Source organism: Blennius ocellaris, assembly GCF_963422515.1.
Source record: "Blennius ocellaris genome assembly, chromosome: 15".
NCBI lineage: Eukaryota > Metazoa > Chordata > Actinopteri > Blenniiformes > Blenniidae > Blennius > Blennius ocellaris.
The window spans coordinates 15,536,761-15,563,430 of record NC_137664.1 but is presented as its reverse complement, the minus strand read 5'-3'; the positions used below and the strand labels follow the sequence as shown (position 1 = coordinate 15,563,430).

Here is a 26,670-nt window from a genome sequence, read left to right as displayed (position 1 = left end):
ATTATACAATATAATGATTTCCTCATTCAGGATGTATCACCTTGATACGTGTTGGTCTATACCGCATGTGTGTCTTGGTTCTCCTCAGCAGGGAAGAGAAGGCAGCGCCCTCCCTCCTTTTATTTTCCCTTTAGTCTTTTAGACACGGGCCAAAGGCAAACAAACACGCACGCCCAGCACTAACCGTAAATTACAGCGAAACGGCAAATCATTCTCTCGTGGCCCCCCACCCACCCCCACCCCCTCGGTAACTCAAGCATTTAGTTCATTCCCCCGTTTTGCTTTGCAAATTAAAGTGTGCACAAAAGGCTTTCAAATGCTGGCAATGCATTACATTGTGTCATAAAATGATGTAGCATTGATGCCAACGCTTTCTGGGATAATCATCAATTAAGCCGCTGGTGTTTTACATGCGTGTGTGAGTATGGGTATGTCTGAGAGTGTACAGGCTGCGAGTTGATCAAGGTTCAGTCACTCCAGCATTGAGATGTAAAGCATCCTAAGGATAAAGCAGCTCACTTGACCTATGCACGGAATGTTGATGATGAAAGGTGCGCCGTCAATAAATGATCGCTGCGTAAAAATTGTATAGAGTACAGCGCGGCCGAATCTTCCCACCATAAAACATTAAAAGCTCCAGCTAGGTTTGCTATACTGAGCACATAATTCATGGGTAGCGTTATGGGGAGGAGGCAAGGACGGCCAGACCAGAAAGTTGACTTAGGACCTCATAAGTGCCTGTTTTTCTGCGGAAGATCTACATAATTCACAATGTTGGAGCAAATTATATATCAGAGAATCCTTCAAAAATGGATCTGGTTTTGAAAATATATCCGTTTCGCTTATAAATAACCCAAATACGTTACTGACTTTGAGATATTACAATAGAAAAACACACTCAGCGTTACCCTAAAACTGACCCCTTCTTGGTTTCCCTGTTTAGGTGGAGCTATCCGACAGCACTTCTCATACCATCACTGATGCCTATGCCGGGAAGGAGTACATCATTCAGGTAACAAGTCTGATTTTTGGACAATCCGGCCTTTGTTTTTTGCCTTGTTTCCATGCTAATAACAAGCAAGCTGGAGGCTACGCGCCTTGCAATTTGTCTCATTCTAGTTTAAGACGTGTCTCTAAAAGGCCTGCCGGGAATTTGGCACGTACGCTCGTCCTCACTCAAAGATGAACTGCCTACATTTTTGGTAGCCGGAAATCCAAAAGCAAGGTCACTGTCACCAAGGCTGTGATTAGTTACAGCTGTTTGCGGCGTTCCATCATGCGGTTTTGAGCAAATGCTATTCGGTGACTTTACGGTAATTCTGCCAAATTCCTAAGAGAATACAGCATCCCACGGGTCGTTTGAGGCCAGCGCAGGCGACGAGAATTTAAAAATGACAAGCGTCTGGTTGCATAACAGTGACATTTTGTCAAGCAGTACCATTGACGGTTCTCAGCTTGCAGCATCCTGCTCACGTTATAAGTTTATAAGCACGCCACCACAATGCCGCAGTTTTTCGTTGTAAGACTAGCCACAGGTGTAAATGTCTCACTTCCTGAATGCTCTCGTCTTGACCAGGTGGCTGCCAAGGACACCGAGATTGGAACATGGAGCGACTGGAGCGTTGCCGTTCATGCCACACCCTGGATTGAAGATCCTCTGCCCATCACCTCCACAACCGAAGTGGACATTTCTACCGGTAGGTTACATCTCTGTGACAAAATAGACTTGCGCAGTCATTGTGGTTTGCAATGCTTTGAGTTTATTAGAGCTGAAAACCGCCTCCGGTTCTTATCTTGTGAGGCTTTTACGAGTTGAGGTTCTTCATGTGTTCCATAAATATAATGTGGGAAAGCCCATCTCTTCCTCCTAACATGCTTAGTGGCAGATTATCATTGATAAAACTTTCAACTGATGTTCACGTTTTAGCTCTTATATCATCTTTCATGTTGTTTCATTTATTCAGCAGAGGAAATGCTTTGAGTTTTAGGGTTTTTAACACAGTTTCCTATGTGAGCGTTCTCGTGTTCGCCCTGTACTACAGCCAAACGTTCCTCCTTACGTGGATTTTCTTTCACCTCTTTTTAATCTCCAGCCTCTTTATGGTGTTTCTCTTATAATCACTTAAGATATTACATGACACCTTATATCTTGACACCTACTTAGAGTGCGCAGACCACAATTATTTATTTTTATAAATCAGCTATTTCCAGCTGATGTGATATATTTAGACTCTATTAACTCCCTAAACATTGATGTTTACCCAATGAAGAGAAGGATCGTATAAGTGTAGATTAGGTACCTTTTCTTTATTACTGTTTGGTTTTTATCAGCTTTGTAGTCCATCAACTGAGAAAATCATTGTGATGGTAGCGTAATATTCCGATAATGACTTTAGCTTTGTTCCCCGTGCCCACGGCTGTCACGCAGTCGTTTTTTTTTTTTTTTTTTTCATGAACCAGCTATGCTTGAAATTAAGTTTGCTTGATAATTTTCTTTATGATTAAATTGCAAGGATTTGATAGCATGGAAGTTTTATCAGAGTTTAAGCCGCGAGATCCGGCGCCCTCCAGACAAATCCCATCACACATCCACCTGAGCACCTGCGCACCGCCTCTGGGGGTGGAAGCTCTGTACATCTTTTCAAAATGCTCACGTCTCTCCTCCAGCTTCAAAACTGGAGCTATTACAATGCAAGGCTCGAGGAACGATCAGTTAAAATGGAATTAATTTTAGATTAGTACATTTTGCGCGATGACTGACAGGAATACACACATGCGCCCGCAGACAAGGACAGAAACGATCTCTGGGAGCAATCTGCTTGGCACCTTTTTAGCGTTTGGCGGAGATCAAGGGAGGCGTACGTGTCAAATCAAAATGTCTCACCACACCGATGATCCCGGAACAACAAGACATCCATTTCACGTTTCAAGTCTTTTCCATCTGCAGCTTTCAGATCACACTGGAATTGCAAAGAAGAGGCACACATGGGGAATGAAAGAAAGTCTAACATGTGAGAGGATGTGTATTTGTCCAGTTCTTTTGCCTTGCAAATGCAGCTGCTGGCTTGATACAGCGTCGGCAGCTTCCAAGCAAGCAAATACTGTATTTTCTTATTGAAAATGGGATGCAGACGATGCAAAAAGGTCAAACCTTGAAATGTTCATGTATTTCCAATTGAATGAGTTCCAAAGTGTTGTTTTTTTCCCCTTCTGCATCGGCACCCTTTTGCTCCAGTAATGTCGCAGCGGGGCGATCACAGTTCTCCTCCACATCAATGCAACTTTCAACACTTTCGGCCAAAAAAAGTTGGCTTAAATTAGATTGCTCCTTTAACATCCTGCAAAGGTTTACTTTACTGCTAAAAACTATGTATTTGGTTATCGAGATGTAAATCTTTTGACTTTGAGTACATACTCTGCGCAGTGCTTGCACTTCTTGTATCAATATCTATTTTCAAACCCTGCACACATGAAGACACTTTGCAATAAAATGCCAGTATGAAGTGTCCCAACTAGCTCTCAAGGTAAAGAAACGGCTGTTGCACCCAGCTCACTGTAAATTCCTGTCTTCAAGCACGTTGAGTGCCTTCTACAAACAGTGGCTCTCCTCCACATTGACACAATAGTGGCCTCTTACACTTGACCTTCGGGCAGTGACTGATAGTGTTGTTGTTGCTGCTGGAGCACATTGCAATGGCGTGTGCAAGAGCCATCATGCCACTGTTGAGGGTGTTAGTGCTGAATGCTCAGAAAGAGGAAAATGTTACAGTCAGACATGAACAAAATGACCCTGGGCTCTTAGAACTGCTGTCTTTTCCTGACATTCAGTTTTAGTCACTTTCAGACTGGTAAAAGACATAAGGCTGAAAAATCAACACATAACTTGTTCTTGATATTGCCGCTGTATCTTCTTACCTGCTGCCTGGGAGTCTAAAAATCTTCTCTCACACACCGTTTCATGTAAATGAGCACTTTCCTCGAAGGATGAGCCCATCGACCAAAGCTTGGACCACATTCTGCACATAATATAATTCCCAATGTCCCACCAGTTTAAACTTAAATGTTGGACATGCTAATGTTTTTTTTTTTTCAAATAATGAGATGTTATTGTTAAGCTAGTTAAGCCTATCTGCAATATAGAACTCATCCTGTTGTGTTAAGATGCTTTTTATTTGATAATTATTGTACAATTTAAATCAATTTATTTAGTTACAATTTTGTAGAACAAAAAATATCTTGATGAAAGTGGAAACTCCCTGCTGCGAAAAGGCTTCTTAATGATCCCCAGTCTCCCCCCCCCCCGAGGCTCTGCGGCACTGCCCCGAGGCAGACCACCACACACTTTGAAACTGTAGCCATAATTCCCTGCTGAAACAAAGAGGATAATAATACACCGTTTCTTGATCTCAGTGAAAGAACAGTCGGCTGCCCAACAGCAGGTCTCAAACTATTGTTTCACCCAAAGTCTCCACTGATATCAGGCAAACCTCATGGATGACTACAGGTCCCCAAACAAGCCTCACTTTAGGGGAGTCGAGCAGATAACTCCTGATAATACTCTCACTTGTCACATTTATCTTGGGATTTTGTGCCAGATGTTGATTTAGCTTCCTCATTAAAGAAGCTCAATGTGTTTTTAAGAAATACAGCAGAGAGCACTCAGTGCACAAACAGCAGGATCTTCTTCTTGCTTTTCCTTTGAGTCCGGCCTGCAGCCGCGCAGTGATGAGTGGAGGTTGTTGGGTTGTGCACTCCCTGTGAGGAAAGTTCACAGACTCTTGTCGAGGATGAAGAAACAACAGTTGCAGCCTACTTAAATCTGAAGATATCTCAATCTACATTAATTTTTAGTGCACTTAAGAAACCAAAGCAATACCCGTGCATGTCCATGAACTGATACGCTGTTTACTTATCATCTGCGCAACATGCATTTTACAGTAAGCACACATGAAAGAAGTGTCTTAAAATTAACTTCAGGCTCATGTAGCGCCTGTCCGTCTACCACTCTTTATCTCCGTTCCTCTGGCTGTCCGTTGAAAAGTACTCGACAGTTTCACAGTGCAATACTGCCTCCTGTTGGACAGCAGCAGCACTGCACAGGGCTCACCATACACCTGGCTTTCAACAAATATCTAAGAAATACACAAGTTTGTGACACACAATACACTAACAACAGTTTCCATGCACACGTAAAAGCAGCCCCACAATAAATACAGTGTATACACAAACACACACACACACACACACACACACACACACAGGACACAGGAGGGAAAGAACAGGAGGTTATTGGGATTCTCCTCATGCCTACTCTCGATCCAGCTGCCGCCTCCCTGCCTCACTCCATACTGTCTTTGTCCTGCTCTCGCTCTCCCTCCCTCTTCTTCTCTTTCTTTTCCCTTACTCTTCTTCCGTCCTTCTCTTCTCCCTTTACTCTGACAGCTCGTCTTTCCCTCATCTTTTGTCACATCGCACTTCATACCCATTTGTCTCTTGTCTGTCCTCGTGCTACTTTCTTGTACAAATGTTGTTTACTGAATGACTGATTTCCATTGTGCGGTGGTTGTATATGTAGTGACAAATGCTCTGTTGGAATCGATAAGATTAATTCAAGTTAAGCTATTGCAGATGATGGATGCAGTACACCATTTTCCCATTACTTCTCCCTCTTGTGGTGATCAAAACAAAGGTGGCGAATGGCCAAGAAAGAGTTAGAATGTTCATCAGCGATCGCTTTAACATAATGCACCAAATGGTGGTGTAGTGGTTTGCAATCTTCCATCACAGCAAGAAGATCCTGGATCTAATCCAGCCTTGAGCTCTTCTGTGTGGAGTTGCATGTTCTCCCTGTGCATGCATGTATTTCCCCCCAAAATCAAAAAGCATATAAATGAGGTTGACTGGTGACCCTTCATTGCCCCCATCTGTCTCTCTGCTTGCACTGTGTTGGACTGCAGCCTCTTCAGGATGTATCCTCTCTCCACCCAAAACCAGCTGGGATCGACTTCTCAACCCCGCGATCATAACTTGGATAAAGCAGTGTAGAAGATGGACGGATGTATGATGCAGAAAATGTCCAAATTCTCTCTGCAGCTTATTCAGTGATTTACAAACCGAGCCTATTGCTCAGTTTGTATTCCTCAGCTATTGTGCATGAGGCAGAATCACGTCAGCAGGGAAACAAGGCAGATATCTGATTTCCTGTCTTTGACCACGCCAATAAACGCGAAAAGTTCAGGCAGGGCCGGCATTTCTTTCAGCTGACCCGCTTGTTAACATCAACGCGTTGAGCAATATTTTCTGACTACTCAGCCGAATAGTAAATGAACCGATTTCCTGCAACGTATTGATTGTGCAGCTCAGACTTTAAACACACTCCCCATTCTCCCCGGCTCTCCCAGCGTCTTCCTCTTCCCTGTTTCCCCTGTTTCTCTTCCTCCCCATGTTCATGAGGAGGGAGATCCCACTTTTATGCTTGTTCATCTTGTGGCATCAACATGTCGTCTACACATAGACAGGCGAGCGCAGTGGCATACGGTCGACATCCAGAAATCCCGTCCTCCGCGATCAGACGACCGCGATCCAGGAAGTAAAAAGTTGAGATTTTAAAAGGCTGCAGCCAACCTCAGTGTCAGAATCATCTATGATATGCGTTTCTGCCTCGCCCACTCGTCCAGACAGAAACTGGACACTGTCTAGCACCAAACAGGCAACTCTGGATATTGCCGCTTATTTATTTCATGGCCTGGTACTATTTTTAACTGCAAAAGATTCCTGTTTTGCAGCATGTAGTACTGCAAGAACACGTGTTGGGAGGCAGTCAAGCTTGATAAGAAGCATTGTTATTGCTAAGTGTCATTAACGTGCCACATGGTTTGGAGGATTGTAAGACTTCCCTATAGGTCTGGTTTAACACTGGAATAGCTCTTAGAAAAAGGCTAGCACACTAAGGCTTTCCAACATTGTGTCTTTCCTGTGGACACTCCTCTGGACTGTTTGTTCTTGACATGCTCCGACAGACTCATCTCGCGTCGCTAAAAAGATCTTACTTGGTTATAGTAACTAACTCTTACAAAGAAGCTGACTTTCTCTTATGTTCTCTTTGATGGTTTTTCACAAACCTGTCTTCTCACGGTTGTATTATTGTAAATTATGCTGTTTTTGTCAGTCTAATGACTGATTCACTCATGAATTCCTGCTGGCAATACATCAAAGTTAATACTTTATAATCTGGATGTTTATTAACAATGCATAAATGTAAGCGTACATACACACAGACAGATTGTAGAAAGGGACGCTAACATGTATGAATACTGATATTAAAAAAAAGACAATGGATTTTATAATAATACTTGCATTGTAAGTCCTACTGCAAGTTGTAAATTCATCACAGATCTCTATATATCATCCTTCTACAAAGACATGTAGCAGCCAAGGTCAATACTGAGTCAACTCACCACAAGTTCAGTCATGGATACAAAAGCTTTTGGCCATTTAAAAAAAAAAAAGGCTTGTTGTTTTTTTTCCCCCTCTGTGCTGAGGATATCAATAAATAAAAAGCTCATAACTGGGGGTCACCCCTAAATGTCTCTATCGACTCACAAATATGGCAACAAGCACTAAACTTAATCTTCAAAGCAGAATACTGTGCATCAGCAGTCTTTGGATGATGGCATTTGCTGCATTTGTGTTTTCCCTTACATATACACATCAACATAATTTGATAAACTGGCAGGGCAGTTAAGAGTTCAATTCATTCTGCAGTTTGAATTTCTTCAACCTCTTTTCCCTTTAGTATTTTGTTTCTGCTCCTCATCAATCCTCATCTCATCATTGCCTTGTCTCCTCTCTTTACCTGCCCTCGACTTGCTTGTTGCACCGGCGTACACCTTCTAACTGTCTCGGCCTGTCGCCAGCACGTTATTTCTGCATAATTTTTATTTTCCTCACTACTCTAAAGCGCAGTGTTTTGCTGCAGGCAGGAAGTCTTGTGCTGAGCTGCAGAACATGCTAAATGAGTCCTCTCTCTCTCTCTCTCTCTCTCTCTCTCTCTCTCTCTCTCTCTCTCTCTCTCTCTCTCTCTCTCTCTCTCTCTCTCTCGCTCTCTCTCTATTTCACACCTGGCTGCTTCCTTCTAATATCTCCCGACGCTCAACGCAGTGCTACACAACAGTCATTAATTGCAAAAAGAGGGAAATCATTGTCTCTCTCTGCTAAGAGAGAGAGGGAAAAAAAGAAATGCCACGGGTTCTATACTGAGCGGCAAACATCACAAACAACTTAATATCTGTTGTGCAGCCTGCAGCTGTAGCAGTCGCGCAGTTTTATCAAACATTTATTCTAATATTTATATTTCAGGTAATTCAAAACCGAATAGAAAGAATCTTAACTATATTGTGATTTTTGCTGATTTCTGGTTCCTCGATGCTTGGCATATCCTTCAATTCAATTCTGATGATGTAAAAATGTTAAATGTGTCACCATCGGCAGAAGATGTCATGATCACAGCTGTATTCATTTCCTGAAGTTACCCGTGGCCCATATAGATGGTGCATAGGATTATGTTAATGAACTAAATTCCACACAAGAAAAAACACAGGATTTCAAGAAAAGTCTATTGAGCTGTTAACAAGTTGCTGGTCCATTTTATGGTCTGTTTTTTGTCCATTTGTATAAACAAATTCATGTTTCAAATTTTTTCAAATTTGGTCCAAATTAAAAATACCATCAAAGATCAGTTGTCTTGATTACTGAAATCCTCAGAATACCTTCAGGACGCTTCTTCATTTTTGGCGCCGGTGTTAAACAACTCAGCGCGAAACAGATCAAAGGTTTGAATTAAATACAGAAAGCCACGTGTGGAACCCCACATGTTGAGCACGCGGAGCAGAGTGACTCTGCTAAATACATAGATACAGAGCTGGACACACTTGGTACAACTTTGTCACCATCGAACACAAAACAAAACTCATTAATCCAGCCTGCAGGTCAGTTTCACCAGTTCACTCCAAGCTTGGGGTGAATGTGAGATTTTTAATTGGTTGTAGGTCTGCCTGGGAGCCCCAGTTGATTTAGTTTCCTCCCACATATCCTGAACATTAATTTGAGGCTACTTGGAGATTTTAAATAGATAATTCTAAATAAATATCTTCTGTTCCAAATAGTGAACTTCATATAGAATATCTTCATGTATTCACAGAACTTTGTCGACTATTGAAACTCTATGGAAATAAAATCAGCCAGTTAGAATAAAAGGCACAGACTAAAACTAAGCAGGGGAACTCAGAAGTTGAACTTTTTTGCCAAAGTTGGTCCAAGGACTGTAGAAAGATCTGGGTGGGACACGAATGTCTCAGTGAGCGATAGTCTGTCTCACAATGTCTGAGGCTTTTTAGAAAAACGTCCTCCAGTTTGTAACAAATGGTCACATGAACCCCAGCTTTGGCTGATCAGATTATGGTGGTCAAAAGAGACTGTGACCTGTGGTCCGTTCTAATATGTGAATGGGCTCTATCAGGAATACCTCCAGGAGATTTAATTTTCATCTGGCACAGACACTACCTCGGACTCCAGGATGAACTTGGAGAAGGTCACTTTTTTCCACGATGTTTCTCACGAGTCTGGACAGACATCAATGTCAGCCGAGTTTAATAAGGTTGATTTATTGTTCTCAAATTTTTTTTAACGTCAAAGTCACGTGAGGCCTTGAGTGGGGAGAGGCTGAAAAGTCTTTGTGACTGAAATGACTTTATTTGGTTTATGGATGTCTTTATGTGATTTAAGATCTGGAGGTGTAATATTGGTTAAAAACTGATTCAACCACAAAAACACTTCATCAGGCTTTATTCAGGGAAGTCTTAACTGCTGCAATGTGCATCTCAATGTCTTCAGTTTACCTTTATGTTCTCTTCACCCCTGATTTACTTTGGGTTTTCGGTCTCTTTCTTCCATATCAGTTTCCAGTAACACAGCATCCGCCCCATCCCTCTCCGTGTCCTTTTGTCTCCCCCAGTGGCTTTAGCATGAATGAAATTATTACTTTTTTCATCCAGTTCACTTCATAACTGCCTTGACAAGTCTTCTATTGATTGCGCTTGCAGATTAGAATTGATTTGGCTCTTCACTGTACTTTCCTCGCCGTTTGCTTCTTCCCGGTACGATGAGCACTTTTCAGCCGCCATTCATCAGTGAGACGTCTTGAACGTTTCAACCCGCCGGTACAAAGCAAGAATGCAAAGAAGTGAAGGGCGAATCTGAACTGAGGAATTCAAGTTGTTCAGTTATTTACCCGAAATGCACATGAGGTTTATTGTGGATTTTTATTTATTTATTTTTTTAATTGTGTGCAGAGACAAAGACCTCCCCGATACCGTCCTCCAACGCACCACAGAAGGCTGAACCACCAGTGGGCAGAGCTGCCAGGGTCCTCACATTCTTCTCCCCTCTCCTGTTAGGAATGCTGCTGCTGTTCATGTGGTAAGAGCGCACACACACACACACACACACACACACACACACACACACACACACACACACACACACACAAGAGCCCGTCATCCTTGCTTCGATTACAAACCGACCCGCTCACTTGCGTATCGGCAGGTCGGTACATGCATGTCGACATCTAGAGAATGTTTAATAGGCTGAGAGCTGCAACAGTTGTGTGAGTTTGTATTATTCCTCGTATTCTCTGCAGGACACCCCCCCCCCCACCCCCCCCGAAGGGATCGAGGTACAAAATTCGATTCAAAGCTGTCCCATTTCATTAATTTTACAGGCCTTGTACTATAAATCATGCTAAAAACCGTAGCAGGTGTGCTGTTGAAAATGTAAATGCTTGAAATATTAAACGCCACAGATCGGCATTGAATCAAATGTACAGGTGTGCGAGCAACATTTTTCATCGGGTAATTATAGTTATGGCACTTTCATGCCATTCCTCTGATTATATACCTTGTTTGTGTGACTGAAAAGCTGGTGTGCAATACATCTTTTCTGCCCGTTTACAAAAAATAAATAAATGAATAAATAAAAATCCAACAGCCTACTCCAAAGTGTACAGACTTAGATTAAGGATTGCTCCAAAGATGCTATGATCAGCACTCTCGCCACACTGCAAGACCCTCTGTGTGTGCACATTTGCGTGCGGGATTGGATACAGTCCCTGAAACTTAGATGCAATGGGTATAGAAGTTGAATAGATGAACCCATGGGTGTCCAACATGGAGCTAAATGTGGCCTGCCGGAGGGCGAGTCCATTAGTCTGGAGAGAAGTACAATAGAACAGCTTTGATTCACTGAAAAAGTTCCTTTAAATGAGTTTTTCTGTGTAGCTAAGCTAAAACTGAATTTCTGAGTTGTAATGTATTCGTCATTATGCTCTTGTTCTGTTTCATTGACGTTAAACGAGACTGTATGACAGGACCTGGGGCAGCAATATATTGAGCTTGCCTAAATACATTACTGCAGCACAGTTTTGAAGTAACATTTGTATATTTTGTATTATTGTTTGTATTTACTTATTTCATTATATATTTCATGATTTCATTAACATTCATGAACAAGAAACAGATAGTTAACCTTTATGCATCTTACTTGTTAGTTTTACTGAAAATTAGGATATCAGCCATTAGAATCAACTTACTTATTTAAACTAACTAACTGTTATTTATATTTTCACCCTCAATAAATAATTTTAAAACATTTTAATTAACAACCAAATCATAATAAATATGAAAAGCACTTGTGCCAATAGTGTATATGAAGTTTTACACTGGTGAACATATAAAGTACTTGTATCAAGTCTCTATCAGCCTACGTAGTGACCTTCATAGTGACCCCCACCCACCATCCACCCATGTCACATACAGTACGATTTCATGACTTTCTGCAAAACACGGAGCAAATTCATTCCTCAATTCATATGTTTGACTCAGAATGGCTGCTTCTCAAGTCGGTTCTTGAGTAGCACATGAGCATTTTGACCTGAAAGTGGAGAGAATTACGTACTCGGGGTGATGATCAAACGGCGTGATGAAGGGAACGATCGTCATCCTCACCGACTGTTCCTGTGCACACATCCAGATGTGGCTTTATTTAGATGAGGTTCATCCAGACAAGGATCAGTGTGCATCAGATGTGAAAGTTAATTGCTTCAGAAATGCAAAAGTGGAGTGGTAATGAGGAAAAGCGCATAAAATGACACACAGAAAGCAAAATGACACAGATGCGTGGAGGATCATGAGAACGCCTCTGATCATTGCATGTGATTCAGCTTCCTCTGTCTAACCTGTGCTTGTTTCTCTTTCTCCAGATCGAAATGTCTCAATCCTGAAGGGTGCAAGGAGTTGAAGGAAGATGAAGAGGAGGAGGCTGGTGTTTTTTCTATTTTGCACATGTTTCAAGGATACAGTGCATTGATCATTTCTGTCCATCACGCAATTACTCGCCAAAATTATTTAGACATGATATCAGACGATGATGATGCAACTCAGCATTTTTTGATTAATGGTGACAAAGGAAATTCTTCAGAGGAACTTTTGGACGTGACATCATCATCATCATCAACAACAGTGACAGGAGCACCAACAATCACAACAACAGTCTCATATTGCCCCCTGGTGGCTGTGACGAGTCACAGCAGACTGAATTGCTCAGTTCACTTTGGGAAGCTCCTCTTCAGAGCAAGAAAATCAAGTCCTCAATCAACAGACAAAAGAAAAACAACAACAACATCCCCTTTGTTACCTTTTATGCTCTTTTTTTCTCATTAATTGATAGTCTTTCTTTTCTTTTCACATTCTTTTAAAAATGGCAGTGCTGCACAGACAAGCACACACATATAGGGCTTGTGTGTTTGCATGTGCGGCTGTAGTAGCGCGCCCCCCCCCTCCTTATATACAGCTTAATCATCATGCCAAAGACTCAACTACACCCACCCGCCCGCCCTCCCACCTCCCCCTTAACAAAATGGTTCCACAAATGATTCATTGAGCTTCCCGAAGCCTGTGCCTGTCTCCATATTGTGGGTCCCCCCCCCCCCCCCCCCCGAAAGGTGTGTGTGCGCGTGTGTGTGCGCCCATGAATCAAAACATGGGACAGATTGGAGGAACCCTGCAGCTCCTTGTTTGTGCAAACCCACCGTTTAAGAAGCCACAGAAAACAACAAAAACAAAAGGGTGAAAGTCAAGTCGATCAGACTTGAGACGTGCACGCCTCCAGCAACAGAATCCCACCGGTGGACCGAGACGTTTTTTTTTGATACGAGGACTAACACTTTGAGGAGTTCAGTAACAGTAGTCCGGCTTATTTAGACACCTAGCTTTATATTGTGCTTGGCGCGACCAGCGAGGAGGACCTGGATTGTAAAAAAAAGAACAAAAAAAAAATAGACAAACTAAAACATTTTCAACAGTTGGGGGGGAAAAAATGAATAAAGTGAATTTGAGACTGAACAACTCTTTGCCCACCCATTTGTTTTCGGTCTGAGTTTGTATTGACGGCCACACAGCTGATTACTGATATGAGCTCTGTTGGTTTTCCATCCTGCGCTGTGCTGTAAAATACAACACCACAAATAACAGTTTGCTTTCCCAAACTCTGACGCCTTTACAGATGTCTTTTTGCAGTTTACATTTCAATAGCCAATATCACCAGTTAATATTATGTTATTCAAAGGAATTCTGATGTGTTTATTGTATTTTTTTTTTTTTTTTTGTTATTCGACGGACAAATAATAAAAAGACACATATAGTTTGTTTTGGGTTTTTATTTTATTTTCAGGCATTCATAATGGCTTAATTCTCCTTGATCCTATTTTGTAAACTATGATATGTAACTTTAACATTGAACAAAAAGTTTATTATTTAATAATAATAATAATGTATGTATTAGCGGTAGAATGTCGTAACCTGTACCTGGGGTCTTTTTTATAGATGTATATACAATGACAGGTTTCAACCATTAAATGTGACCATTTCACAATGAACTGTGCCTCATTTTGCCTTCGCGAGTGACGCCGAACATGTCAGGAGCGTCGATCCCTGCTGACTGCTTGATCTTGATTACACACAATGTAATAAAACACAGTTAGTGTGAGGTGTCAGGGAACATTCATCATGCAGCCGTAAAACAAACTCAGCTTCGTTTCAAGTTTCCTGGAGTTTCGGGACTCGCATGCTGTATTTCTCACAAAGATAAATGTGTTTACAGACTCGAACGAGCTGCACTGGCATTCACTGAGTGATCTATGAAGCTGGGATCTGAGGTTGGGATTGAGTCACTGTTTGGGGAAGATATATTATTCTATCACTGCTTTCAGCTGCGGGTATTTTTGTAGTTCCTAATACTGATTCCAGCTATGACAATTCTGTTATCGGGGATGTAAAGTAGATTAGGTACAACTTGAAGTTGTACCTAGGTACAAGTTGCAGTTATTAACATTTTGAGGTTTTTTATTTGTTTGTTCTTGCGAGTTGGCAAAAAGGTGACCTTTAGTGGTTATCATCGTGGTAAGTAAAAATGGAAAACGTTCATTACATTTTGGGAGTCTGTTTACTTGACGACGGTGCTCGGAACTCTCAAACTACATCGGTTTGTATGGAAATGGATTGAAATTGGCTTTGTGACTTGGTCCACTGGTTCGACCCAGAGACCCCTATCCAGACCCCTCGATAGATAAAGCCTTGAAGTTGTCTTGTTTTCAGATCATCTGGAGTTTGAATATGTTGGTTTTGATTAAACAAGAGTCCAGAGTTACAACAATGGAGATGTAATGGATTACTATTTATATCAAAATGTTATCAAATACACACGTGTTTGCTGAATGTTATTGGAAACTCTATTGGGGTCTCACTGATAACTGTAGGTTTTGTGTCCTGTATAAGGTAAAGTGACTTAATTTATATGAGATATTTTAACCATTTGAACTGCCTCAACACACTGGGGGGGGGGGGGGGGGGATTGTACCCTAAATCTCGGGGATGTTAGTCGACATTACACAAACTCAGTTGCTTCATTCACAAATAACTATTGCCATATATCTACAACCATCATCTTTTATCTATTTGAGCACAATTGGTGAATGTTCAACAATCTCTCCCAATCTTTTTATGGATTTTATATCTCCTCTTTGCATTTTGCAGAATCCCAGGCATTAGTTCACAGTTAAAAAATGTCCATTTCGCCAAGGTCCAGTCAAAGAGAAACTGGATGAGGGTGAGGGGAGATGCTGTGGGTCCGACTCTGCTCTGTGACCTTTAGTTCTCACTCTTCTCTGTCTCGGTCGGATGTGTCTCGCAGCCTCTCCTCCTTCTCTCGAGTTCTCTTTCTTTCATTATTCTGACAAGTTCTGGCAGGCTGATTTGGAGAGCGAGGACAAATCAATACACCATCTAACAGCTGTCAGCTGGAGTCCTCAGTCTGTGTGTGTGTGTGTGTGTGTGTGTGTGTGTGTGTGTGTGTGTGTGTGTGTGTGTGTGTGTGTGTGTGTGTGTGTGTGTGTGTGTGTGTGTGTGTGTGTGTGTGTGTGTGTGCGTGTGTGCGTGCGTGCGCGTATGTGCGTGTGTAGTGGGGTGTATCTGCTTGCTTGGGTATTGCATTCATTACTCTTTCCTTCCTTCCCTCTCATCCCTTGCTTATACTAGCCTGTCCTTTCCTTTTTTTAAGTGGGTTCCAATGAGAACTCAATTAATACTCCCAATGACAGCACATGAAACAAACACGAAGGGTAAAACTGTGGGCGTGTTCTCATTCTAAGGCCCTTGTTGTTCTCTGCATTGTACATGTAACTTTCCGCTGCTCGTACGTCCGCAAAATACTGTTGAAAACATACATTGGAAGCTTTAAAACTTTAATTAAGTTACAATTGGAATGTTCTGCCATGCTCCCTTTGTCTGCAATAATGATGTGATCCACATTAACCTCAAGCGTGTGTGTGTGTGTGTGTGTGTGTGTGTGTGTGTGTGTGTGTGTGTGTGTGTGTGTGTGTGTGTGTGTGTGTGTGTGTGTGTGTGTGTGTGTGTGTGTGTGTGTGTGTGTGTGTGTGTGTGTGTGTGTGTGTGTGTGTCAGTTGTGAGCGCCGTGCTCCGCTCTAATGACTAGTTTGACCTTTCACTGAGAACTGGATGAATGACACGATCTCTGCCTCCCTCGTACTTTTGGCTCTCACCTCTTTAAACACCTGGCCTTTTGCCTCTCCGTCGCTTCTTCTCCTGACTCGCTTATTGTGCACATTCACACATTTCCCAAAGTTGTTTTTAAACCTTTGCACAGGTGGAGAAATTCACCTGAAGTTCAATTTCACCTCAACTCTTCCACCTGAATTCTTCTTTCAAACAAAGCTCTGATCTGAATCCAAGTCTCAGCTATAGACAAACACGGTGTGAACAATCCTTTGGCATTTGTATTTCATCTTTTTTTTTTTTTTTTTTTATAGAATAAAACCATGTCAAATTGAGGTTCTTTGTATTTCATAACTTAATGAAGCTCCAGGATTGATGGATGGATGGCTGGATGGATAGATAGATAGATAGATAGATAGATAGATAGATAGATAGATAGATTAAACGGAATGAGATGGATATATGGAAGAACTGTGTCTCTGATTTGGCCACAGGAGGGCAACAGAGAAAATTTGCCCTCAGTGCGCTTGTCTGTGGCGCTTAAATACTCAGAATTAATCTCCAAGTCTCTGTCCGTGGTGCTGATTTCATTTAAAGCCAGGAGATATTTATCTCCATCTACTAAGATAATATTTAAATAAACCTCATGTGGTTTGGACCTGATACGTGTAAAAAAAAAAAAAACCTTCAGGAGGCGAAGCAGTTCCTGGAAGGGTTTTGTAGTGAGCTCTGGATTTCAAACTGGCCAGGTGGCGTCAATCCTGATGGTGTTTTTTTCTCTCTCGAGTTAACCGATCACAGGACTGCTCCAATACATCCTGCCAACAGAACACATCTCGCTCACACATGCAGTTGACAGCAGTGGTCGGGAATTATTTCCGCCAAGTGCTGGATTGCCTGGAGGTCACGTTGCAATTACAAACTGTGCATCCAAGTGACGCTTCTCCTCAAACCACTGAAGATGATCCTTCTTGATGAATGTGATTATCTTCTTGGACAGGATGTTGAGACTGAGACAGTTCAAGGGAATTGAAACATTTTTGCAAGATTAACAAGTCCAATCGGAACGATGTTTGTTCAGTAAAAAATCCAGACTGAGCTCAGGGATGATAGTGGGGGAGAGAGTTGCACGCATGCATACCCAACACAGAACAAGAACTGATAAAAAAACAAGATGAAAATCACATTCCTGCAAGATGGTTTCAAAATTATTTCTTCTGCATGGATTATATGTAATTCTATGGTTTATGGTTGTCAGACATTTGCCGACTGAATGCAATCACACATTTTTTAATGTCCTTTGTTGCATCTGAGCAGGAGGAACCAAAATTCCATAATTGGACATCTCTTTTACTCTACCTTAAAATGTGTATAATACAAATATTCTTAGTTTAAAACATTGTGGTGGTTTGTCTCAAGGTGACGAAAACTCACCTGCTCTCATACTGGATTTGAATACACTAAAATGTAAAAAGCAAGGTCATTGCAATAAACTATATTCTTTCAGAGGATTTTATCCAACTGATTTACTTAGAAGCCTTTTGACCTCTTTTCTATAACAAACCATGTGACCTGCAACACAAACTTCAACCCGCGTTACTCCTCGTTCATCCTTCTGTGTCTACATTCAGACCGGGCGAGCATCAAATGAGATTTAAAGTATGTAGATAAGAGAGTGAAGCAGCACATTGAGCAAATTAGATTCAAACTTCCTCCAAGCAGAAAGAGGTCAGGATCACATCAGTGAAGAATACATATTATTAAAACATGATCATAATTGCTTAACAGCTTTGGAGTCTGTTTAAACATGGAAGCGGAACAAAGGCAAGTTCGGACCAAAATCCCTCGATAGGCATCATTTCAGGACTGGAGGAGCATGAATAGAGGAAGGAAAATGACAACATGATTGACATTTTGAATGACTACCTACAGAGATACAACGGAATGAAGGAAGCAAATTAAATACATCCCATTAAAAAGAGGACATCCTATTAAAGGGATTCAACTTGTCACTGCAGATACAATCTCAGATCTTTAATGGAGACGTTATTAAAATTGGATTTTTATATAAGTGGTGCAATTCATTATTTATTGCATGGCAGGTTTCAGAACAGACACACCTATTTGAAAATCCCCCACTCAGCAGGTTCTGTTGATGTGAAAAAGGGGGACTAATAAAATATCTCTGCCTGGAGCAAAGAACTGTCAGATTCACCTCAGAAACACTATTTTCATTTTTATGTAGACTAAATGGCTGGTGTGGGCACTTCAACTCTATTTCAAGCCTTTTGAAAAGTCATTTTCATTGTAACCTTCTATGTTCTTTATCACTTTAGCTACAGGAAAGTCTTGTATTCACAATAATGCTGCATTTTCCAGACTTGTATTTTTTAAATGTTCCACATACACACTATTCCAAATTTCCAATGAACACCATGTTGTTTGTATGCAACATAATGTGCCTGAAACATTATAGATCATGTCAGACACTAAGTAGAAGCTCTTTCAATTGTACAAGTACTTTAACTTATATGCAGTGTCATTGTGAATGATCACATGAATCATTTTTATGAGGCAATATATTTTTATTTTATTATATTTTATTATATATATATTTTGAAAGTCTACTGGATTCAATGTTTCTGAATTTTGAAGGACCACGGCCATCGTAAAAAAAAAAAAATAATCCAGACACCTGTGATGATTGTGTTATATTACAGTTTAGGTGTTCATGTTAAAGTCAAAGCTTTTGGTATCAAAATTACCTGGATGTTTTAATTCTGGGTGTTCAGTTTGAGCTATTCACTATTCAGACACAAGGCAATTCACCGTGCTTCACATGGAAAGAATGAAAATACATTAAAAAAAAAAAAAGGTGACTGAGAAAGGCATCAAAAAGGATACAATCTGAAAGCTTTAAGAAAAACTTAATAAAAAAGTCAAATCTATTGACCACCTATTAAATGTGTCCCCCCATAAACGACTGCTGACAGCTGTGCCTGGGAGAGTACTGTCTTTGGGGGTAGGAATCAAAATTTGATGTTGTGAAAAAATGAAGAAAACACTGCTAACGTGATGTAGTTATAAATGTAATGAGAACAAGTAAACAGACTGATATAAAACAGGAGTGTAATGGGTAATATACAATTGTCGTCATGGATACAGAATCACTCATTTAAATCACTCATTCAAAGTAAGAACCTTCTATGAGCTATCTTAATGTATTTCATGCACACGTCAATAAAAAAAAACCATTCACATTAATTCAGGAGCGCAAATATATTTTTCACCAGTGTACTGCAACAACTGTAGGGAAACTTTGAGCATGTCAATTTTTAAATCTGTGACTTATATAAAAAAAAAAAAAGATTTGTGCACTTGAAACTAAGAATTTGTGAATGTGTAAGTGTGGTGTTGTATTTGTGGAGAGAAAAAAAATCTACTTCATATTCTACCTCCATATAAATCAGCACATACACAGGAGGCCTACATAAACAGTGTGCTGATCAATGAAGCTACTCAAGGTAAATGCTGAACCTTACATGGTTTTGCATTTTTCTTTCCTTTCCTTTCCTTTCCTTTCCTTTCCTTTCCAACGGATGTATGCTGCTCCACCACTGGCCGACAGGTGGCAGCAGAGCGTCAATGAGCTTTTAACGCTACAGCGAAGCACCGTAGAATCAGAGAGTGGACACCCCGGCTTCAGCATAACGTAGAGATGGGGTGAGTATCTCTTTATCTTCCTACTTGTTCTCCACAAATGCTTCTCAAGCATCTCATTTGACCGACATATGTTAGCGTTATCTGTTACAGCGAGGAGCGGCGCGTGTCACGTTGTGTAACCCTCCGTAGCGACAGCTGCTGTCCGCCCACACAAAGCGGCTCCTCAGTCACTGTTAGCTAAGCTCGCAGCTAGCATCCTCCATAAGGTCAACTAACTCCTCCTGACGTGACTGTAACGGAGTAACGTTGCATGTAACGGAGTAACGTTACTCCGGGAGAGGCCACCGAGTGTGCGAGATACCGGCGGGTAACAGGGAGCTGCCAGCCGGCGACAGAAATAACCAGCTAATTAAATTTTCATAGAGAGCAGCTTGATGTTGGAGGATGTGTCTTCTGCAGGGAGAAGCAGCAGCTGTAAACAACAGAGGAGCTCTGAGAGCCAAGATGACATCCTAACATTAAAAATATCAAGTCCCTCTGGTGTGTGTGTGTGTGTGTGTGTGTGTGTGTGTGTGTGTGTGTGTGTGTGTGTGTGTGTGTGTGTGTGTGTGTGTGTGTGTGTGTGTGTGTGTGTGTGTCATCGTCATCTGCTTTGTTTCTTATGTAAATGATGATGACATTGAGCTGAACAGCTCTTGTGCAACATCTCCATCCTGTTTTTTTTCTTCCTCTTATGACTTACAATATAGATACATTTTCAGCCAGCCAACAAACTATTTTATTTAACATTCTGAAACAACAATAAATAGATTTGAGGACAATTATTAGTACCCTGCTTTTGGTTGAGACAGACCTCTGTTTCAGTTTTCTCGATTTGAAATTATGGCTGTTATGTTTATTCAAATTAAACCTTGTCAAACAAACAGCCAGTCTTTTAAGTCTTTTCTTAAATGAAGTCTATGTGGACAATCATTCCTGATGAGTTGTTTTCAGATTTTACCCTTACGTATAAGAGACAATTATGTAAAGATGTACACAATAAACATCAAAGTCTGGCTTACATTAGGGCTGAATGATATTCAATGAACACATGACATGATGCTATACTGTTGTTGTTGTTGTTTAAGGATAACGTCATGATTTGTGATGAATACGATCACTAGATGATTTGTGCTTTGAGAGTTGTTCTCCCTTAATATCATCACTTTCATTCATGCCCCAAAATAATGCCGCCCGAGAGTGACGAGGCTGTGCTCTTGTATTTTCTGCAGATTCCATCAGCCGTGTTTCAGAATCGGAGCGTTCTGTAGACTTTCTTGTTTTTTGATCATTGTTTAGAACGTATGATTTCTTTGTGACTTCTGATCTCGATCTGGAATATTTTCATGATATAAGCTACTTTTATTTTCCAGTTAATCACAATTTTTCATATGGATTCAAATTCAGTCATGTTGAATTTGCAGAGCATGAATGCATGTAAACATTTCTACGAGTTCAGGTACATTTGCGCCTTCGCCTTTACATGTATACATTGTCTAATTCCCTACACTGCATATTCAGGCGCTATATATTCCACTAACCCCTGCGGGTCTCCACTAAAAACGTGGAAACACGGTGTTACTTTCGTCACAGCATCTCCAGATAAACATTGTGTGATTAATGTGCTTGACTGCAGCTTAATATCCTGACCATTGATCTGAATGTACTGTGTGGCTCCAGTGGAGGAATTATTTCTTTTACAAAGTTTGTATACTAATAATATATATATATATATACTATATAATATGTTTTCTCCATGAAAGTACTGAAAACTGCTGAAACCTCCAGAATCAATCAAAGATTACTGGAGCTCACGTTAATGAAATAAACTTTATATGTTGCATGCTGTGTGACTTTTTCCAGATGCCACAGTAAGCATGTGTCCTCAATCAAGATAAAAGTAGTTTCATTAAAAAAAAAAAAAAAAGTCACCTGTTTATCATTCTGACAAAAAAAAAAAAATCTGAAAAATAATCAGTAAATGCTAAGTAGGATTATTGCACATTCTATCACTGTGATTAGAAGTAAGAAATTGCACTCAGATGCCTTTTAATATTTTTCATTGTATTAAGAAATCCATTCTTCCCCCGTTGATACTAATTGTTCAGTGTTGTTTTGGACTTCTCGCCGTGAGGCTCATTTCTCAGTTTTATTGTTTGGAGCCGACACTAACAGGCTGTTCTCAGTCCTCCGGGTTTCATAAAATCCTGGAAGTCAGAGCAGTTTGGACTCAGAAGGGGAAGAATTGTGTTTTTTAATTGAAAGTAAAGGCACTAAGCCTGAACGTCGGCGATAACAAGGTTCCATCCTTCCCTCCTTTTCTCCCCAGTCTGTCTGAACGCTGCTGACCTTCGCCACCGATTGGCCGCTCCAGCCATCCGTCAAGCATGCAAGGCTTCTACTCCAAGCTGGACTCGTCGCCCTCGGCGTCCCCACTGCTGGGCGCGGGGCTCGGGGGGGACGGCGGCCCGCTGCCCCTCAGCCTGGCCGTGGAGACGGAGAAGGCCCAGGCCCTGCTGCAGACCTTCAGCTCCGCCTCGCTGCTGGCCTCGGCCGGACTCGGCATGTTCTGCGTGGCGGCGGACCACGCCCTCCAGCTGTCCGTCATCCAGAACCACCTGTGGCTGCGCGCCGTGCTGGACAACGCCACGCACGGCCTGGTGGGGCTGTGGTCGTGGGCGGTGGTCATCGGCTTGAGGAAGAAGAGCGACCTGTACGAGGTCCTGCTGGCCGGACTGCTGGCCTCCATCATCGACCTGGACCACTTCTACATGGCCGGGTCCCTGTCGCTCAAGGTGAGACCAACCGCACCGCCTCCACATCCACGGCTCACTTCACCGGGCTCACTGCGGGGGGGGGGGGGCTTTACCATCCATCACCGCTCGTCTCTGACTCCTTCCTCTTCCAAAGGAGGCTGACGATTCAGCTCCATTCCTCTTCCTGCCACCGATTCGCTCCGGGAAAAATGCGAGTAAATACTGGAAGCAGCAGGAAAACAACTCTCACAGTGTGAGGAGTTAAAAAGTCCTCAATCAGTTCATGCGTGATCAACGAGAAACACCTGGAAGATTTCTTGGTTGACATGAGGGTTTTGTAAAAACACGCACTCTTCCACTGTTATAAAAACCACCTGCAGCTTCTGGAGGGAAATGTTCTCCTTCTTGAGGTAAATTCAAACCAACAGCTTTCTTCTGGCTGCCTCAGCTTTTCAAAGCCTCCTTTGCTCAACATCACAGTTAAAGAGCTGGAAACTCTTTTTCCCTGCAGGATGTTTTGAAACGATATCATGGCAGTACAAAGTGAAGAATAACTTAACTTTTATAAATTTTTACGGCTTGATATTGTGTAAGTGAACATGAAACAAAGTATCAAAGAACATCAGATACGTTCAGCAAAGTTCACATCTACTTTTAAATTACTTCAGAAACAGAAGCTAGATAGCATCACATTATACTGTTTGACAGCTACATGATATTTTATTGCTTTATTTTAAATGGAAACACTTTTAAGTTATAAATGTTTGTTTGTTTTTTTTTCCTTGTGTAGCTGCAACATGCATCCACAAGTTGACCTTTGATTCTTATAAATGCGTAGCTGATGCAGACTTAAACACATTAATCTGGTTATTTTACTCTGTATATTTTCTTAATCCACCACAGGGTATTTGCCATGAAGGGTGGGAAATGTTTGAAATATATATATAATATAAAGATTAGAATGGATTACGGGGTTGTCGCTGCATGGAAGCAGAAATGTCCACGTCTGCATTGCGTTGCATCGTAAATGATTGAATTCATCGCTCCTAACATTTCTATGGGATATTTGTAAGTTGAACATTATTATTGCTTTAAATTTGTTAAATATATTCCCACTTAATTTCATCAGTCCAGGACTTGTGCTTCCTACTACTCCTTTTTGACCACATTAGCTTCACTTCTGCAATGTAGCTCTTCTTTTTTTCTTTTACTGTTTTCAGAATAAAACCGAAATGAATAGTCATGTGTGCATGTGATGTAGGAATGCCAGATCTTCAGCTGCAATTAAATTAATCGGTTTTGAAATCAGGATATTGCTGAAATAACTTTAACTTCTTTACTAAATTTCAGTTTATTAATTTTGTGGTTTATTCTTGTGTATTCCCATAAATTCCCACTTATTCATGTGGAAGGTTTCCAGCAAATTCCACCAGATTCACTCTAAAGCGGTGAGGAGTGACGTTCCCTCCTTTAGTGCCACGTTAACATGGCGTCTGTGATGCTCTCGGCTGATTGGCTCTTGTGTCCCTCCCAGGCCGCCGTCTCCCTCCCGCAGCGCCCGCCCCTCCACTGCTCCTCCCTCATCCCCATCATCTGCCTCTCCCTCCGCTTCCTCATGTGGGTCGGACGCCTCAAAGACGCCTGGTGCTCGCTGCCCTGGATGCTGTTCATCTCCATGGCGACGCACCACGTGCGGGACGCCGTGCGCCACGGCCTGTGGGTGTGTCCGTTCGGCAACACGGCGCCGCTGCCCTACTGGCTGTACGTAAGCACCACGGCCACGCTGCCCCACCTCTGCTCGGTGCTCATGTACCTGACGGGCACCAGGGACGTGATCTCCACCAAGCACGGCGTGGCCATCGACGTCTAGCCCCGCCTACACGCCCCGCCGCTCTCCGTTCGCGATGGAGATGACGTTCAGGTACTTGGAAACGCTGGGAGGAAGTAAAAAGTAAAGCGACAAACTCCTTTTGAAAAAGGAACCCGTGCCAATATGGGAGGAATCTTGAGCTCTGCTCAGTGATGCGGGCGGCGCCGCTCGCCTGTGAGAGCGACCCTTTAAAGCTCCGACTTGCCTCCTCATGAACACGATGAGACCCGTCACCACACCCTCATCCCAGACGTAGATATTTAGGATTATCTCGCTAATCACTTCATGTCAGTGTTTCTTATTTTTATCTGATGCTGTAATTAAAGTGAAATAACTTTCCTTCTTCGAACCTGTGAAACCGACAGCGGATCCACTTCCTCAATCTTGTCCGGTCGCCGCGTCGGCTTCCACTTTTCACACCCAAACTTCATCCTCTCAAACAGCCTGACTGTATTTATGCACTCTTATAAATTATGTTTAAGTTTACATTGTGAAATAAGGGAATTTGTTAGCTGTCAAGCTATAATGAATGCTGTAATTTAAATGTATATTTATGGTAACATCCATGTTGGAATTAAGTTGAATCAAATACTGTTGGTCTGTTTTACATTTTGCACTTTCGTTGTGACAATTCTGGAAAGGAAATCAGAATTTTTGCGAATATTTTACAAGGCTTTTTCATTTTAACAGATTTTCTTTTAATCTGTCTTTTAAATTCCCTGATATGCTTCACTTCAAATATTTGATTTATTTTACTTTTTTTTTTTTTTTGAACCGCAGTCTGCTCCAAACCTGCCAAGTTTGTTTATTTATTTATTCTCACTTTTTGAATTTTGACACTAACCTCTTCGCCCTTGTGCGCTCAGAGAAAGGTGATGCTGTTTGAGTGCAGGAGGTCAGGGAGACGGTTGGTTTAACAGTCGGAGAGGTGATCAGATGGAATAGGAAGAGCTCCGGGGCTTCACGGTGCCTCCAAGTGAAACCTGCTTCCTGAGCTGCTCTCAGGCTCCCGGACATTTTCAGTCCTTCTCCTCTCTGAAGGACTCGAGTGAACATTTAAAACGGAAACATTCCTGACCTGTGCTGTTCGACTTGATGCTGTCGTGTTCGTGTTCGTTATCTGAATGTAAAAAAAGGAACGAGCCTGTCATACTTTTTATTTTCTCGTGAAGCTGATGCTGTGCTGCGGGGTGTAGTGATGTCTGTCGTCCACTAGGTGGCGGCCGTAAGTTTCATCTGTGTGCAGATGTGAGTGTGTGGCTGAGTCATGAATTAGAAATCAGATCCCGGATGATGAGTCATGATAAGTCAGCTGGAAGTGGAGCTCATCATGTTATAAAAGTTTAACAAGTTTTTTATTTTTTATTTTTTTCACTCGTGTGAAGATGCAGAGGAGAAATGACACAGACCAGGACACACATTTCTCCTGCGGATGCAGCTTCTGTTTACAATGTGACCATTTCACGCTATGTCATGTTGGATTTTGCACATTTTGAGTTTACTTCACGTTAATATTTTTTTAAAACACTGGGTGAAGACGTGTTTGTGTGGCTGAGTTTAGGTTTTATTCACTAGGAAGTATAAATAGTAACATGTAGTTCATATGTATTCTTCTTTTATCTCAATTAATAAAAAGATCCTGTGGAAGTTTTGGTGTATTTTTTCTTCCCACTGAACACTCAGTTCACCAAGTTATTAGGTAACTTCTGTTCTGAAAGAAACTTAGATTTACAAACAGGTTATGTATGTTGTATAGTGGTTAGTTCTGTCGCGTCGCAGTGAGAAAAGCCCTGGTTTGATTTCTGGATGAAGAACCTTTCTGTGCAGTTTCCATGTTCTCCCTGTGTGGATTTTTTTCCTTAAGTGTTTTTTTGTTCTTTTTCCCACCGAAACCTGTTTGACTGGAGACTGACTGAGACTCCAGGAAAATGCAACCCCTGGTTTTTCAGGTCCTGTCGTGGCTCCCCGACATTTTCACAATTTTTGGTATTTAATTTTTATTTTTTATGCATACCACACTGTTTAAAAAAAAAGTCTAATCTATGCTAAAAACCACTAAATAAAGTAAAACAGCCAGAATAGCTGAAAATGCATAAAATAAGATTGTAAAATTGCAAGTAGTTTTTTTTTCTTCCATGAAAAGAAAAAAGGAAAAGAAAAAAGAAGGGAAAAAATGAAGCGAAAGAGGGAAAGGAGTAGGAAAAAAAATAATTGGTCGACT

General features: G+C 41.5%; 2 protein-coding genes across 3 annotated transcripts in view; both read left to right on the top strand.

The window, feature by feature from the left end:
- cntfr (ciliary neurotrophic factor receptor) overlaps positions 1-13,983 on the top strand; it is a 271,731-nt gene extending 257,748 nt beyond the window's left edge. For both annotated transcript variants that reach the window (XM_080510318.1, XM_080510317.1), the window contains 4 exons: positions 944-1,012; positions 1,577-1,697; positions 10,350-10,476; positions 12,314-13,983. In XM_080510318.1, the coding sequence (XP_080366444.1) occupies positions 944-1,012; positions 1,577-1,697; positions 10,350-10,476; position 12,314 (318 nt within the window). In that variant the 3' untranslated portion in view covers positions 12,315-13,983. The remainder of the gene's footprint in view (positions 1-943; positions 1,013-1,576; positions 1,698-10,349; positions 10,477-12,313) is intronic.
- A 6,312-nt stretch (positions 13,984-20,295) lies between these two features.
- Positions 20,296-24,449, top strand: tmem267 (transmembrane protein 267; the record flags this gene model as incomplete). Its single annotated transcript, XM_080510585.1, has 3 exons — positions 20,296-20,324; positions 22,153-22,618; positions 24,114-24,449. The coding sequence occupies exons 2-3, from the start codon at positions 22,211-22,213 to the stop codon at positions 24,447-24,449; spliced, it is 744 nt and encodes a 247-aa protein (XP_080366711.1). The 5' UTR covers positions 20,296-20,324; positions 22,153-22,210.
- Positions 24,450-26,670: the final 2,221 nt, after the last annotated feature.